Genomic DNA, 15,228 nt, shown 5'->3' on the forward strand with positions numbered 1-15,228 from the left:
GGGCTTTTTTATAGTCGGGGTGTCATGTGCTGGGTCACGTGGTCTCAGGGAGCGAGGGGAAGGGGGCTTGGGAAACAGGGAAAGAGGATTTAGGTCAAGAGTGAATCTTATCAGTCCTTTTGGCTCTGTTTATTCTGAGGTTTAACAGCTCCTTGAATTATCTTGGTCCTGGGTCCTTCATCTGTGCTGGGGTCTGTTTCCTGTTATTTTGGAGCCTAGATGGGACCTTGGTGGTACGGTTGTTTTACCTCCTCCATTTGGTATTCTCCCTCCGGCTTATAGACACCCCCTAGCAGTCTTAATACCTCCTTCCTTTTATAGCCAAACAACATTCCATTGTGTGTATCCACCATGTTTTGTTTATCTGCTCATCAATTGATGGACATTTGGGTTGTTTCCACTTTTTGGCTCTTATGGGTAATGTTACAATGAGCACTCATATTAATTTTTTTATGTGGACATATGTTAGGTTTTGGTTTTTTATGGCTGCTCTTTTGGCATATGGAAGTTCCCGGGCCAGAGGTTGAATCCGAGCCACAGCTGCGACCTACACCATAGCTGCGGCGACACTGGATCCTTTCACCTGCTGTGCCAGGCCAAGGATCAAACCCGCACCTCCGCAGCAACCCAAGCTGCTGCAGCCATGTTCTTAACCCATCGTGCCACAGTGGGAACCCCACAGACATATGTTTTTGATTCTCAAGTATAAACCTATAAATATAAATGGCTTTTTAAGAGCACAACTTTAAGAAGGCTTTATCTTTATATATTTCTCACTTAACTCCATCATGTGTCTGTTTCAAAACAATACATTAAGTTATTACCAGTTACTTATTTAAGCTACCAGGTGAATTACTTCATTCTTCTCCAGGAAGCTGAGTAACACTGGCCCCACAGGAAATGCCCCCTGGCTTCTGTCACTCACCGCACTGCATGGCTGGGTGCCAGCATGTCAGCAGCACTCTGATGGGGCATTGGGAATGCAGCTCTGAACAGGGCATCGCTTACCTTTTTGTCAATAACTGTTGCTTCCTGGAAGAATCATAACGTCTTAAAATCTTGAAATTTAAGAACTAAATAGGATTCTTGGAACCCATCTAATCCTATCCCTTTGTTTTATAGATCATTGAACTGAGGGAGAGGCCCAAGAGGTTAAAATGCTTGCCTGGGTCCCTTGAGCTGGTTAGTTAGGTAACTAGTATGAGAAACCAAGATCTCTTGACTCAGTTCGGTGCTGTGACTGTTCAACTTCACTTTGACTCCGTTGTCTGAATTTAAAGTCATAAAACAAAAAATAAACATAATTTATGTCGGTGGCATTTTCAGTTTAAAGTTTATAGAAAATACTTTCTGAGTCTTTGAGGGAAAAGCCGACTATCAGCCTTTTCTTATGAATTCACAGGGACAGGGAGGCAAAATAGGAGTGATATCATTACTTTTAAAATACCGTCACTTTTCGTTGATGCATAAGGAAGAAAGAATTGTAGGCATTTATAAATTCAGAGCGACATAAACAAAGGTCAGTTATTTCTATTCCCTTTAGAGTCAGCCTTTTTTTCTTCTCATTACATTCTAACATTTACTTAACCAGTAGTTTAAAAAGAGGTATAAGGATTGTACGTAATTATATTATCCAAGTATAGCCCAATTACGCAACGGATTATGTAGTTAATCGCTTGGATCCTTTAAATGTCATGCTAGATGTAGTTTATCCTTCTCACAGTGAGTCAGAAGCAGGAATGGGTCCATTCACTATTTCCAGTAAATGGCTTACCACCAGCAGGTGTTGTGACTGATGGGAAAGGGTCAGACTGGAACACACACTTATTTGATCTCAGAAATGTACCCTTAGTTCTTACATAGGGCTGTGCATGAGGCCTCAGGCAGCTGAGCGTGTTGGCAGCACTGCAGCTACTCCTGAGCTCACAAGAGGCTCTGGATCCCCTCTGTGTCTGGGCATATTATTCCTTAGTGCAAAGCAGAGAACAGGCGTCGTGTCCAGCCCTGGGGTCCAGGCAAGGGTCTCAGCTCCACCATCCCATGTGTGATCGGGGGCACATCACCTCAAGATCCACACCTGTCATCTGTAAAATTGTGGTGGAGGGGAGTGTGGATGGACTAGCAGATCTTTGGCTTTAAAGTGCTACGGTTGTACCACCTAGTAAGATGTCGAGTATATTGGATGGGACGTAGAACAGAAAGATAAGAGCTCAGGTCTTAAAAGTCATTCAGAACCATCTTTGAGTCCAGTGTGACATGAGACAATTTACTTAACTTCCCTAAACTTCCATCGTGTGATACTTAAAAGGGGAATGATGATTGTACGATGACAAAAATACCTAACTCATCGGGCTGTCGAGGAGGAAATGGCATATTGTAAATGCAAAGTCTTTAGCACAGTGCCTGATGAATCTGTGATGCAGTAATTATTTATTAGTAGTAAGTAGTGTTGTGATTTCCTTGAGGGACATTTTATCCTAATAATATACTCTTCCCTTAAGAAATGAATATAAATCCAGCATATTTAATAATATTATAAACTGGGTAGACTACAGTTTTGTTTTAAAAATGATGAGTAATTAACCCTAAAGTAAACTGGAAAACAACTCATTATTTAGGTGATTAAACAGTAGGCATGATGAAGGACGAAACAGGATACAGAAGTAAAGGGTATGGATTTATCTTCCCCATAGCTTTATTGTTGATTGTAATCTTCCGCATGTATTTTTAGTCTATCTTGATTTGGAGGTAGAATCATCTGTGGAAAATTTAAGTTAATGGCTCTTCAGAAGTGAGACCTACATTATTTTTTGACACAAGATTATTGTAGGTTTTTTTTATCATGTAGAAGTAAATAGTAAATCTTGCCAACCCCAAGTAAGCTGCCCCCCTTGTCATCTCTGCTCTGATTTTTGCATGTACTATTTTGGCATGAACCAAGGACTTAGAAGCTTAATAATTTTGGAGACAGATACCCAGATACTTGTCCTCAGAATATTGGTGTGAAACTATCACTGTTCAATAGCAGTTTGCTAAATGACGTGAAGGAATTTCTTTTCTTTCTTTCTTTTCTTTTTTTTTTTTTTTTTTTTTTTGATAAAATATCTACAGAATCAGAACCCTTGGGGAAGGTAGGACACTCCTAGTTAGATGGTTGATTCTTGGAGAATTACTGTTCAATTCTCCAAAGGAAAGATGAGCTGTCTATGGATATGTAATGTCATGAGAGTGTAGATGAGATTTTTTAATAATCATCTCTGAATTTATATGCCCTGTATGTCCCATGCCTTTGCCATCTTATGTTACTTCACTGTTGTAGGAGACGAAGAAAGGAAAAATTTGGACTCCTCATTGCTGTCTGACTAGCTTCCAGTGTAAACAGCTCAATCCAGAAATGCTTTTCACTACATTGTAATTTCTTATTAGGGTAGTATTCTTCAGTCTCTAAAGTTTCTTTCATATTTCTTTTATAGGAGGCCAACTGTAAGAACTTACCCATCCTTTTAAAAAAGGACTTTGAAAGAGATGCTCAGAAGCCATCTCCAAAAACCAGGGTAGGTTTTATCTGTTCTTTCACTGTGTGAAACGTTTAGCAAAATTCTTTATTTTGTGTTTTCATGCTCTGTTGCTTGGGTTTCCCTCAGCGCTTCCCCTTCCACCTTTTTTTTTTTTTTGGACCTCACTGTCCATGTAGTATATTTAATTCAAGGTTATATTTATTGATAAATTCTTAGGACACTCCTGTTATTTAACAGACAGTGATATTTTTTAGTAGACAGTTTTACTTCTGCTCAATCAGAATTGTTTCCACTGTATTCCCTATGACATAGAGGCCACTCAGGTGTAATGGAAGGTTACTTCCGGGGGTGAAATAAAATGGGCAACTGTAATTTTTCTTTTGCAAAATAGAAATCACTTCATTGATTTTTTTTTCATGATTATAAAAATAGCACATGATCAGTGGAAATTATTTAAGTAAATTTTAACAAAAAAAAATTAAAACCATCATACATATGATAGAATAAAGGGTTCCAATGTGTAAAATTTTGTTTTCCTTACTAAGGTAATTCCAAAATGCCCATAATTGTTTTGCCAGTGAAAAGAAAAACTCCTTTAATCCAAAATACGTTGTGAAAATTTTTTATCATTTATCTACCAGAAAAGTGATTACATTAATTTTAGAGCCCCTTTCCAAATTTTTAACTTTTCTTTTGAGTAGAACTTCTCTTTACTAGATGTCTATAATATTCCTATCTGGCCACTATGATATTTAGAGAGCGGCTTTTTTTCCAGCTCTAAGACAAAATGTTTTCCAAACTTTCTGGAGTCCAATTTAGGCAAGATTTAAAAGAATTTTGGTCTCTGGTTTTAATTGCAGGTTATAATTGTGGCTTTATTTTTAAAGGCAAATCAAGTGAAGTATTGAGTAATTACTTAGTGTCTCATTTGTAGTAAGAGACTACAGTTTATTTCTACAAGAAATAAAAACACCTGTTTAAAACTTATTCCACCTTCATTTTTTTTTTCTGGAAAATTATTTTAATTATTATGCTTTCCTTTCCAAATTCAAGCAACTTTTGTACCTTTTTCACTGAAATATTTGTGTATACAACTTACAGACAACTAATTCAAATTTTTATTAGAAATCGTGTTTACTATGAATTAATAAAAATTCAGTGTCGAAATATACTCGCCAGGAGTTCCCATTGTGGCTCAGCTGTAACAAACCTGACTGTCGTCCATGGGGTCACAGATTCAATCCCTGGCCTCACTCAGTGGGTCAGGGTCATTCCTGTGAGCTGTTGTGTAGGTCACAGATGCGGTTCAGATCCTGGCCTGCTGTGACTGTGGTGTAGGCCAGCAGCTGCAGCTCTGATTTGACCTCTAGCCTGGCAACTTCCATATTCCACAGGTGCAGCCCTAAAAAAGCAACAACAACAACAAAATACTCACCAAACAAATGCACTGAAAAAAACGTAGGATTCGAGGGACATTTTTAGATAATATTTGCTCATTAACTCCATTTATATTGGCCTAACTACTTTGAGGTGAGAATACCTTAGAGGACTCACTAGGTAAATGAAAGACCATCCTGCAACCTCTTGTAAAAATTCTTTGAAGGGATTCTATTATTCTTATGAAATCAACCCCATTTGGAATATTTCAGGCATATAGAGAATTAATAATTAATGTGCATTGATTATCCTTTTTCCATTTCACTGTATGGTTCATGACCAAGCTAATTCACTATAGAAATTACTTCACTGGTTAATCCTTAGTTTGTAACTTTAGCTTCTTTGTGGTCTTACAGGAGCAAGTTTAAGTTTACATGAGCAAACTAAGCTTTGCGTAGCTCTGCTTAGTTTAGAGGTGATTAAAGTCCTTGTAATTTCAAATCCCCAGAAATGAGGCAGAGCATGTGAGCGGCAAGAGATTATAAGGCCCTAACTCTTTCACTAAGTTTTTGTATCTTAAGATCTTTTTTCCATCGATTGATCTTTGAAAGCTGAAGCTGAGAACACCTTCGAAATATAATTGGTGTAACAAACAAGCAAACAAAAATATGGTTGGTGTGTCCTTTCTCGAGTGACTTAGTGAGCTATGTCAATGATGTGTATCCTTGGTACTCATGTTACTTCGTTTGGCCTCCATAGCTGTCTTTCTCAGACCTCTCTAGTTGCAGCTGTGTGTGCCTTGGACAGCTCAGTATTTCTGATCCCTATATGGGGGGACATGTAAAATGGTAATCCAGAAATGGCATGTGTCCTTTGGCTCTGGAGATGTCTCTCCAGTCCATGCCATCTGTCCCCATCTGTGTTCCCTCTGCTAGCTGCTGTCTCTACTCTTAGGCAATGGGGAGGATTGTATTTCTCTCCCTTATAAAGGAAAGCTACTTCTTGACCTGGGTCCAGGCTGGGGTGGGAGGAGATACCTCCAGTACACAGTGCCATGACACTTCCTGGATGAGCAATGATCACCAGCCCTGCTAGCTCAGCGACATGCTCATATAACCATTTCATGCCCAGTACTGTGCTGGCTACATATGCCAACAAATCATTGAGACAGATGATACAGAAGGAGCATCAAGGAAACTATTTAAAAGAGATGCAGAACATAGACACAGCTCCTTATGACCTAGTATATCATGATCAGAGAAGAGGAGACTAAGTCTCTTTCTACCTAACACAAGTGCCGATGGCTCTCAATAACCCATATTCACTGGTCCCAGTGTAAGCCCTACAGAGGATTCAGGAACTGAAGGAAGAAAACTACCTTCTCTCCCCTCTTGGCGTATGATCTAGACTTCCTACTGCACTTGCTGTGTTCTTGACCATGATAAAAACAACTAAAGGTCAGGTCTTTGTTTAAAGATGTAAGTCAGATTTCATTCAGTGCTATGATGAAGGTAGCAAACAAAGGATAATCTCTTTCCCTTCCTGACTTTATCAGTGGATAAAATTGCCCTAATAAAAATTAAAGTTATAAGCACGTAATAGTTTTACTTAGTCATTGGATTCTCCAAATGCTTTTACAAACATTTCCTTTAGCAAACCAAGTCATATTAACTATAAAATGTGTGATAAAGGTAATGCAGTTATCAAGTAAACAGTTATGTCATAGCAGCAACTGTTAAATTATTTTTCTTTTCAGGGGTTAATGATTTTAGGGACCTGGCATCATTTATGAAGGAGATTTTCTTCTATGAGACAAATTGTCACAGTTGACTTTTCTTAAATGGTGCTTAAGATGCTGATGTCTATTATCAAAGTAAACTAGAAACAGGAGTTCCCGTTGTGGTGCACGGGAAACAAATCCGACTAGTATCCATGAGGATGCAGGTTCCATCCCGGGCCTCACTCAGTGGGTCGGGGATCTGGCATTGCCGTGAATTGTGGTGTGGGTCGCAGATGCGGCTCAGATCCTGTGTTGCTGTGGCTGTGGTGTAAGCTGGCAGCTGTAGCTCCAATTTAGCCTCTAGCCTGGGAATTTCCATATGTCACGGGCGCAGCCCTAAAAGGCAAAAATAGGCAAACAAACAAACTAGAAACAAATGATGTAGGGTTTTGAGAAATGTTAGTAAGAACATCATTTATTTTCAATATGCAAATTAAGAGTAATAAGCATTCAATTTTACCAAGATTCCAAATTATTTTAAAATCACTATTAATGGATGTGAATATATTTTATGGGACTTTAATTCATGTGTGTACACGTGCTTTTAGTATTCTGCTTTTTCCAGCTAGCATTGTTTCATCCCATGCTTCTGCACATCAGCTTAGTTTGCATGCTTCTTCTTTTACTAAACTAATGGTAGTAGTGGCAGAATAGTGATGGTGATGATAGCTAGTATTGATCAAGTGCCAGACTCCACACTAACTACTACGTTTCTTGTTATCTCATAATCCTAACATCTCATATGTAGTCATACCATATTTAGCTATTTTGAATATATGGAACTGCTTCTAATTATCATGACTATAACAAGCTCTATTAGGTAAGTGTTAGTACAGAGTAGCTTTGCATTATTCAACAGTGTTATTTTCTTAGGCTTTATTACCTATAGTAGAATTAACAGATATGAATTGTGGAGTGACTAATGTTCCCCAACACACCATCTCTCCTCCCTATTTTGAAATTGCTTATAATTTCTATGCATGTTATTTTAGGCTGACCATATGCCTGTATCTATACACAGCATATGTTATAGTTTTGCAGGTTTGACAAGTTTGTATTAAAAAGTATATAGTGTATCACCTTCTGCAACTTTGTTTTCTTCTGTTCAGTGTGCTCTTTCAATGTTCACTTTCAGTAAGACTATAGTACAGTTTATTCGGTATTCTAGCTTTTTCTGATATTTAGGTTGTGGCCAATATTTAGATAATTTCCAAGATTTTGCTATTACAGACCAATTTTAAGTGAATGATTTTCACATGACACCGTTTATGCCCCCATGGACATCGGGACATAAATGAGTACGTCTTTGTCCAGGAATTGCACGTGGTCTCTTAAATGTTACTCCAATTTACATGCCCAGCAGCTGCGTGCTTGTTGCCGTTTTGCACCTCTTTACAAATCTTGGTGAACCAGAGTTCTTGTTGTTTCCCACAGTCTAATGAATGTGGGATGCATCTTGCTATTGCCTTAATTCACATTTCTCTTAATTTCTCATCATCACCGAGACATTTATTTTTCACTGAATATCCATCTGTTTCACCGAAGCTTCCCAGCCCCATTGCGGGTAGATGAGGCCAGCCAACCACTTTTTGGCCAGTAGACTTGTGAGCAGAAGTGACAAGTGTCACTTCAAAGGCAGAAATTCAAAACTTTTCTAGCACTTTCTTACAGTACATCAACTAGACAGTGAACATGGGTCCTCCAGGGACTTGAGTGGAGCAGTGTCACCTGTCAGCTTGCATTGGATCTGTGTCATGACTGAGAAATAAACCTCTGTTTTGTTGAGCCACTGAGATTTCTGAGCTAATTTGTGCTTTCAGTATAATATTGTCCACCATGTCGACAGTGTGTATTTCATGTGTTCATATTTTCATATATTTACTAAACTTTGGTCATCCCTGTGATTTTTTTTTTTTTTTTTTTTTTTTGGTCTTTTTGCCATTTCTTGAGCCGCTCCCGTGGCACATGGAGGTTCCCAGGCTAGGGGTCGAATCGGAGCCGTAGCCACCGGCCTACGCCAGAGCCACAGCAACGTGGGATCTGAGCCACGTCTGTGACCTACACCACAGCTCACGGCAACGCCGGATCCTCAACCCACTGAGTAAGGCCAGGGATTGAACCCACAACCTCATGGTTCCTAGTCGGATTCATTAACCACTGTGCCACGACAGGAACTCCATCCCTGTGATTCTTAATCTGTGTACTGATTTCTCCTATCATTGCAAATTTAGCTATTGGGTTTTTTGCTTTTTTCTGACGTGATTTGTAAGAGTTTGTTAGTTACTGTCAGCTATATGTGTTCCAAATACTTTCACCCAATTATCTGATTTTTTTTCCGTATTAAATACAATGTCCTTTAATATATGAAAGCTTTTCATTTCAATAAAGTCAGACTGATCAGTCTTTAGTTTTTGTGCTTTTTTACATTTTGTTTAAGAAATTCTCATTTGGGAAGTCTTTTTTATTATTTCCTAAAAGTTTACATTTTCTTTTGCGTATGTACAGATAGGTCTTAATCCATTTGAAATTGAATTTTATGTAGCACATAAAGTAGGACACTAATTTTATGTATGAAATTCAGTCATCTCAGCATATTTGTTCAATAGTTCATATTTCCCCACTTTTTGAAATATCATTTCCATTATACATCAAATGTTTTTATGTCTGTTTCTGGACCATATCATTTGTTGCTTTTTCTGTGTTTATCTTATGTTCTTAGCCGTGTCTTAGTGATATCTGGTAGTATAAGTTTCTTTAACTTTTTATTTTTTTGTCTTTTTGCCTTTTCTAGGGCCGCTCCTGCGGCATATGGAGGTTCCCAAGCTAGGGGTCTAATCGAAGCTGTAGCCACCGGCCTACACCACAGCCACAACAATGCAGGATCCAAGCCACATCTGAAACCTACATCACAGCTCAGGGCAATGCCTGATCCTTAACCCATTGAGGGAGGCCAGGAATCAAACCCACAATCTCATGGTTCCTAGTCAGATTCGTTAACCACTACGCCACGATGGGAACTCCCCTCTTTAACTTTGTTTTTCATCTTGAAAATTATCTTGGCCCTTCTTGTTCCTTTGCTTTTGCAGTTGAATACTGTCTAGTTTCATGAGAAATTTTGGTTAGAATTTAAATTGAATTGATAGATTAGTTTCATGAGCATCACTTCTAACCATGACCTTCATGTGACCTTCCATTTACTTGGGTCTTTTTAAATGTCTTTTGAGTTAAAAAAAAAAAAAAAACTATAGTTTTCCTCTAAAAGTTATAATTTTTGCCAAATCTCCATTTTGGAGATATCATAAATGGAATACTTATTGTATCTTCAAACTTTGTTTCTGATATTTAGTGTTGAAACTCATTTTTCTTGTTGACTTTATAGCTGAAAACCTTGCCAAATTCTCATTAGTTTTAACATTTTGTTGAGCAATTCTCTTTGCCTTCCTTTGTACACAGTCATATCATCTGGAAATAATGAGCACTGTTTATTCCTTTTCAAGCCTTTTATCATTTAATTTCTTTTTTCTTGTGCTATGTTTCACAAGACTCCCAGTATAAGAGTAAATAGAAATGATGATAGCATACCTTCTTGAGTTGCTTCCTGATTTTAAGGGAAAGTTTCTACATGTAGCTTTTATGTATTAGCATGGCCTTTTTCTTTCCTTTTCTTTTCCTTTCTTTCCTTTTTTTTTTTTTTTTTCCAGATGGGGGTAATTCTTTCACAATGCCAGGCACATAGCAGACCTTCAATAAAGCCTTGAAAATAAACATGTAAATTATTTAATTGCTTCTTTTTTTCATATGAAAATAGTGTCAGTATGTTTTCTTCATAGATGCAGTTATTAGGTTTATGATGTTTGCTGTAGATGTTTGGTAGGTATGTTTTATAAACTTACATTTTGCTAAGATTTTTATTTTGAGTGAATATTAAATTTTAGCAAGTATTTTCTTTTATATCTATTGAGATAATTGCATGATTTTTCTCCCATATTGTTTTATCGTGGGGAGTTATAATCAAAGATTTTCTAACCTTAAACCAAGGTTAAAAAAATCACTGGACTAAATCAGTTCTGAACCTGGCCTTCATGCATATTTTTAAATATCTTGTAAGTTTTGGATAGCTGATATTTTGTTCAGTATTTGTGCATCTAGGTCAATAAATGATTTTTGTTTTACCTACTTTTGGCATAAAGGTTATGCTATCTTAATTAAATGATTTCGGGAGAATCTTTTTTAATCTGTGAAACAGTTTAAGATGAGATTTATCAGTTCCTTCAAAATTTGGCAGAATTAATCTGTAAACATGTCTGGGCATAGGGAAGTTTATTGATTTATTTGTTTTTAATTTTGTTTTGTTTTTATATTTGTTTTGGCAAGTTGATTTTTAACTGCTGGTTCAATTTATTTTGTGCTTGTAGTCCTATTCATGTTTTTTATTTATTCTGAATTAGATTTTTCTTAAAGTGTAGTTGATTTGCAATATTACATCATTTGTAGGTATACAACATAGCGATTCAGTATTTTTATAAAATATACTCCATTTAAAGTTATTATAAAGTATCGACTCTCTTCCCTGTGCTTCATTCGATATCCTTGCAGGTTATTTATTTTATACGTAGTCGTCGTACCTCTTAGTCTCCTTTTGGTTTTTTTAAAAATATTCATTCATTTGTTTATATTTTTTATTCCACATATAAGTAATAACAGAGTATTTGTCTTGCTCTGACTTACTTCTCTAAGCACAATACTGGCAAAGTCCATCCATATTGTTACAAACGGCAAAATTTCATTCTTCTTTATGGCTGAGTAGTATTTCATTGTACATGCATGTCTGTGTGTCTCTCTCTGTCTGTGGGGTGTATGTGTCTATACAGACAGACACACACATATATTTGTGTCACATCTTCTTTATCCATTCATTTGCTGAGGGACATTTAGGTTGCTTCCATGTCTTGGCTATTGTAAACAGTGCTGCTGTGAATATTGGAGATGTATGTATCTTTTCAAATTAGTGTTTTTGTTTTCTTTAGGTATATACTCAGGAGTGCAAATGCTGGATCATTTAGGAGTTCTTTTTTTAGCTTTTTCATGTTATATTTTCTAGGAAATTGTCTATTTTAACTAATTAGCATAAAATAGTTTAACATTCTTTTTTTGTAGTTTTTCCTTAAGTTGGTTTACCATGTCATTTTAGCTTCGGCTATACAGCACAGTGATTGAGTTACATACGTATGTATTCTTTTTTCAAACTCTTTTCCCTTATGGGTTATTACAAAACACTGAGTATAGTTCCCTATGGTAGGTCCTTGTTGTTTATCCATTTTTATATAGTATTGTGTATATGTTAATTCCCAACTTCCTAATGTATACCTCTGTTGCCCTTTCTACTTTGGTAAGTGTAAGCTTGTTTTCTATATCTATGGGTCTATTTCTATTTTTCTAAATATGTCCATTGGTGTCTTTTTTTTCTTCTTAAGATTCCACATATAAGTGATATGATATTTGTCTTTCTCTGTCTGGCTTACTTCACTTAGAATAATTTCTAAGTCCACCCATGTTGCTGCAAATGGCATTTTTCATTCTTTTTTATGGCTGAGTAATATTCTGATATATATATATATCACAACTTCTGATATATATATATACCACAACTTCTTTATCTATCCCTTTGTTGATGGACATTTAGGTTGCTTCTGTGTCTTGGCTATTGTAAATAGCATTGCTGTGAACATTGAGATGCATGTATATTTTCTAATTAGAGCTTTCATCTTTTCTGGATATATGCCCAGGAGTGGGATTGTGGGATCATATGGTAATTCTATCTTTAGTTTTTTAAGGAACCTCCATGCTGTTCTCTATAGTAATGGTACCAATTTATATTCCTACCAATAGCGAAGGAGGGTTCCTTTTTATCTACACCCTCTCCAACAATTATTTTGATAATGGCCTTTCAGAGTAAGGTAATACCTCATTGTACTTTTGATTTGCATTTCTTTAATGATTTGTGATGTTTCCTCTTATTTTTAAAATACTTATTTTATCTGTAATTATAGTTCTTTTTTCATTTTTAATATTACCTTTGGGGATGTTTTCTGTTTTACTTTGATTAGGCTTGCCAGAAATTTGTGTATTTTCTTAGTCTTTACAGTTTAGTTTTGTTGATTCTGTGTTGTATCATTGCCCATTTCAATATCTCTGTTATTATTTCCTGTTTTCTCTATATCTTTTATTTATAAGATCAAATTTTTTCTAATGTCTGTCACTTTTCCTCCATAAAAATATATTTTAAATATGTTTTCCATGTGATTTGGTACTGAAGCCTGATGGCCGATTCTTTTAAATGTATTTGCCCTGCTTATAAGCAGCCTCTTCTTTTTTTTTTTTTTGTCTTTTTTTTGTTGTTGTTGTTGCTATTTCTTGGGCCGCTCCCGCGGCATTATTGTTGTTGTTGTGTTGTTGCTATTTCTTGGGCCGCTCCCGCGGCATATGGAGGTTCCCAGGCTAGGGGTTGAATCGGAGCTGTAGCCACCGGCCTACGCCAGAGCCACAGCAACGCGGGATCCGAGCCGCGTCTGCAACCTACACCACAGCTCACAGCAACGCCGGATCGTTAACCCACTGAGCAAGGGCAGGGACCGAACCCGCAACCTCATGGTTCCCAGTCGGATTCGTTAACCACTGCGCCACGACGGGAACTCCAATAAGCAGCCTCTTCTGATGTATTGAATGTTTTGTTACTTTAGAGAACTCTTTAAGAATCATGTCATTTTCTTCCCTTTTTTGGTAGAATGCTTTCACAATGCCAGGTACATCTGGCTCATTTAACCTCTATATATAGTACAACCTCAATAAATATTTGAGAAAGAATGAATCTGTCAATCACTTTTTTCTTGTTTGTTTCTTTTTTTTTTTTTTTTAGGGCTGTACTCATGGCATAAGGAGGTTCCCAGGCTATGGGTCGAATCAGAGCTGTAGCCACTGGCCTTCGCCACAGCCACAGCAACTCAGGCTCTGAGTCGCATCTGCAACCTACACTACAGCTCACAGCAATACCGGATCCTTAACCCAGATCGTACCTGAAACCTCATGGATGCTAGTCAGGTTCGTTAACTGCTGAGCCACGACAGGAAGTACTCTCTTACTTCTTATGAAAGCAGTGAATGCCTCTGTGTGTCTGGTTATGTAGAATTTGCTCTTGTAAAAATCTAGTAAAATTTAGTACATTTTTCTTTGAAAAGGGCTCAATAACCATTAAACACATAATTATATCTGGAATTTAAGATTTAGGGTTTATGTATTTCTTTTCTTGATTTGTCTCTTTAGAGCTTTGCTTGTAATAATTTCCCATCTACTTGTCCTACCCTGATATGTGTATGAATATAGTTTTATTTCACTAGATAGGAAATGTTCCATATTTTTCCATCTCACCTATAGGTGCTGGGTGATTAAAAAAAAAATTTAAGTGAATACCTTTGTTCATTTATCGCTGTAGTTATTTCTGTGACTACATCTTTTATTTTTTTATAAGCATATTCATTATTTTGTTTCCTAAATCACCACTAATCTATTTGAAGAATTCCTGGAATCTCTCTAAAATTAATGACATGGAAATTCAGTTATTCAGATAGTATTTTCCTATGTTCTATGATATTTTATAACATACATATATACTTTCAAGTAAAAAATAATACCTGGTTAAATAGTTATTTTAAATAATAATGCAAATATAGTGGTATACCTGGGTGTACCTTCCTAATCACTTAATCTAAGAATTTGGCTCATTTGGCCTCTATACTTAGCCTTTTTCCAGATGCTATGAGCAGTTGTGACCCCAGGCCAAAGAATGGAAGGTCCCCTAAGAGCTCTCTCCAGCCTGGCTCTGCTGTGATGTGCACTCACTGGTCATGAGTACCCAGCTTCCTAAGACTGGGTATAGATACCCAATCCCAGGCTTTCCCCAGCCACATTCACCTGCTCTTGCCTACCTTCCCTGCCTTGACAAATGCCCTGAGTGTATGCTCCACTGGGACATTTCATGACATTTGTCCTACACCAGCTGCTAGGGATGCAAAGTTGAAAAGCCAGTCGCTGTCTCAAGAGCTCCTGTTGTGGCTCAGTGGAAACGAACCCAACTAGTATCCATGAGGATGCAGGTTCCGTTCCTGGCCTCACTCAGTGGATGAAGGATCTGGCGTTGCTGTGAGCTGTGTTGCAGGTCGCAGACGCGGCTCGGATCTGGCATTGCTGTGGCTGTGGTGTAGTCCAGCAGCTGCAGTGCCAGTTAGACCCCTAGCCTGGGAATGTCTATTGCCGAAAGAAAGGGAGGGAGGGAAGAAAGGAGAGGAAAGAAAAGGGAAGGAAAGATAAGAAATAAAAGCTACTGACTCTTAGCTGAAGGAACCCAGACACAAGCAACTGAATTAAGACAGCACGTGTGCTAGACTGATTTTCTGATCTCGGATCTTCACTATCCTATTTTGCAAGCCACCAAATCTTAGCCTGGTTGCCCTGATTTCTCAGTAACCCTAAATATCTCACTGATCGTTTTGTTCCACT

General features: G+C 37.4%; 1 protein-coding gene across 1 annotated transcript in view; it reads left to right on the forward strand.

Moving 5' to 3' along the window:
* Positions 1–15,228, forward strand: part of FAM13A (family with sequence similarity 13 member A) — a 307,599-nt gene that overhangs the window by 128,397 nt on the left and 163,974 nt on the right. Inside the window, 1 exon segment of the mRNA NM_001441946.2 lies at positions 3,474–3,554. Within this exon segment, the coding sequence (NP_001428875.1) occupies positions 3,474–3,554 (81 nt within the window).

This window comes from Sus scrofa, chromosome 8, assembly GCF_054392235.1.
Source record: "Sus scrofa isolate SSC_HxYL_T2T_F1_AM1 chromosome 8, Sscrofa_HxYL_maternal_Yorkshire_Landrace_v2.0, whole genome shotgun sequence".
In the NCBI taxonomy this organism is placed as follows: Eukaryota; Metazoa; Chordata; class Mammalia; order Artiodactyla; family Suidae; genus Sus; species Sus scrofa.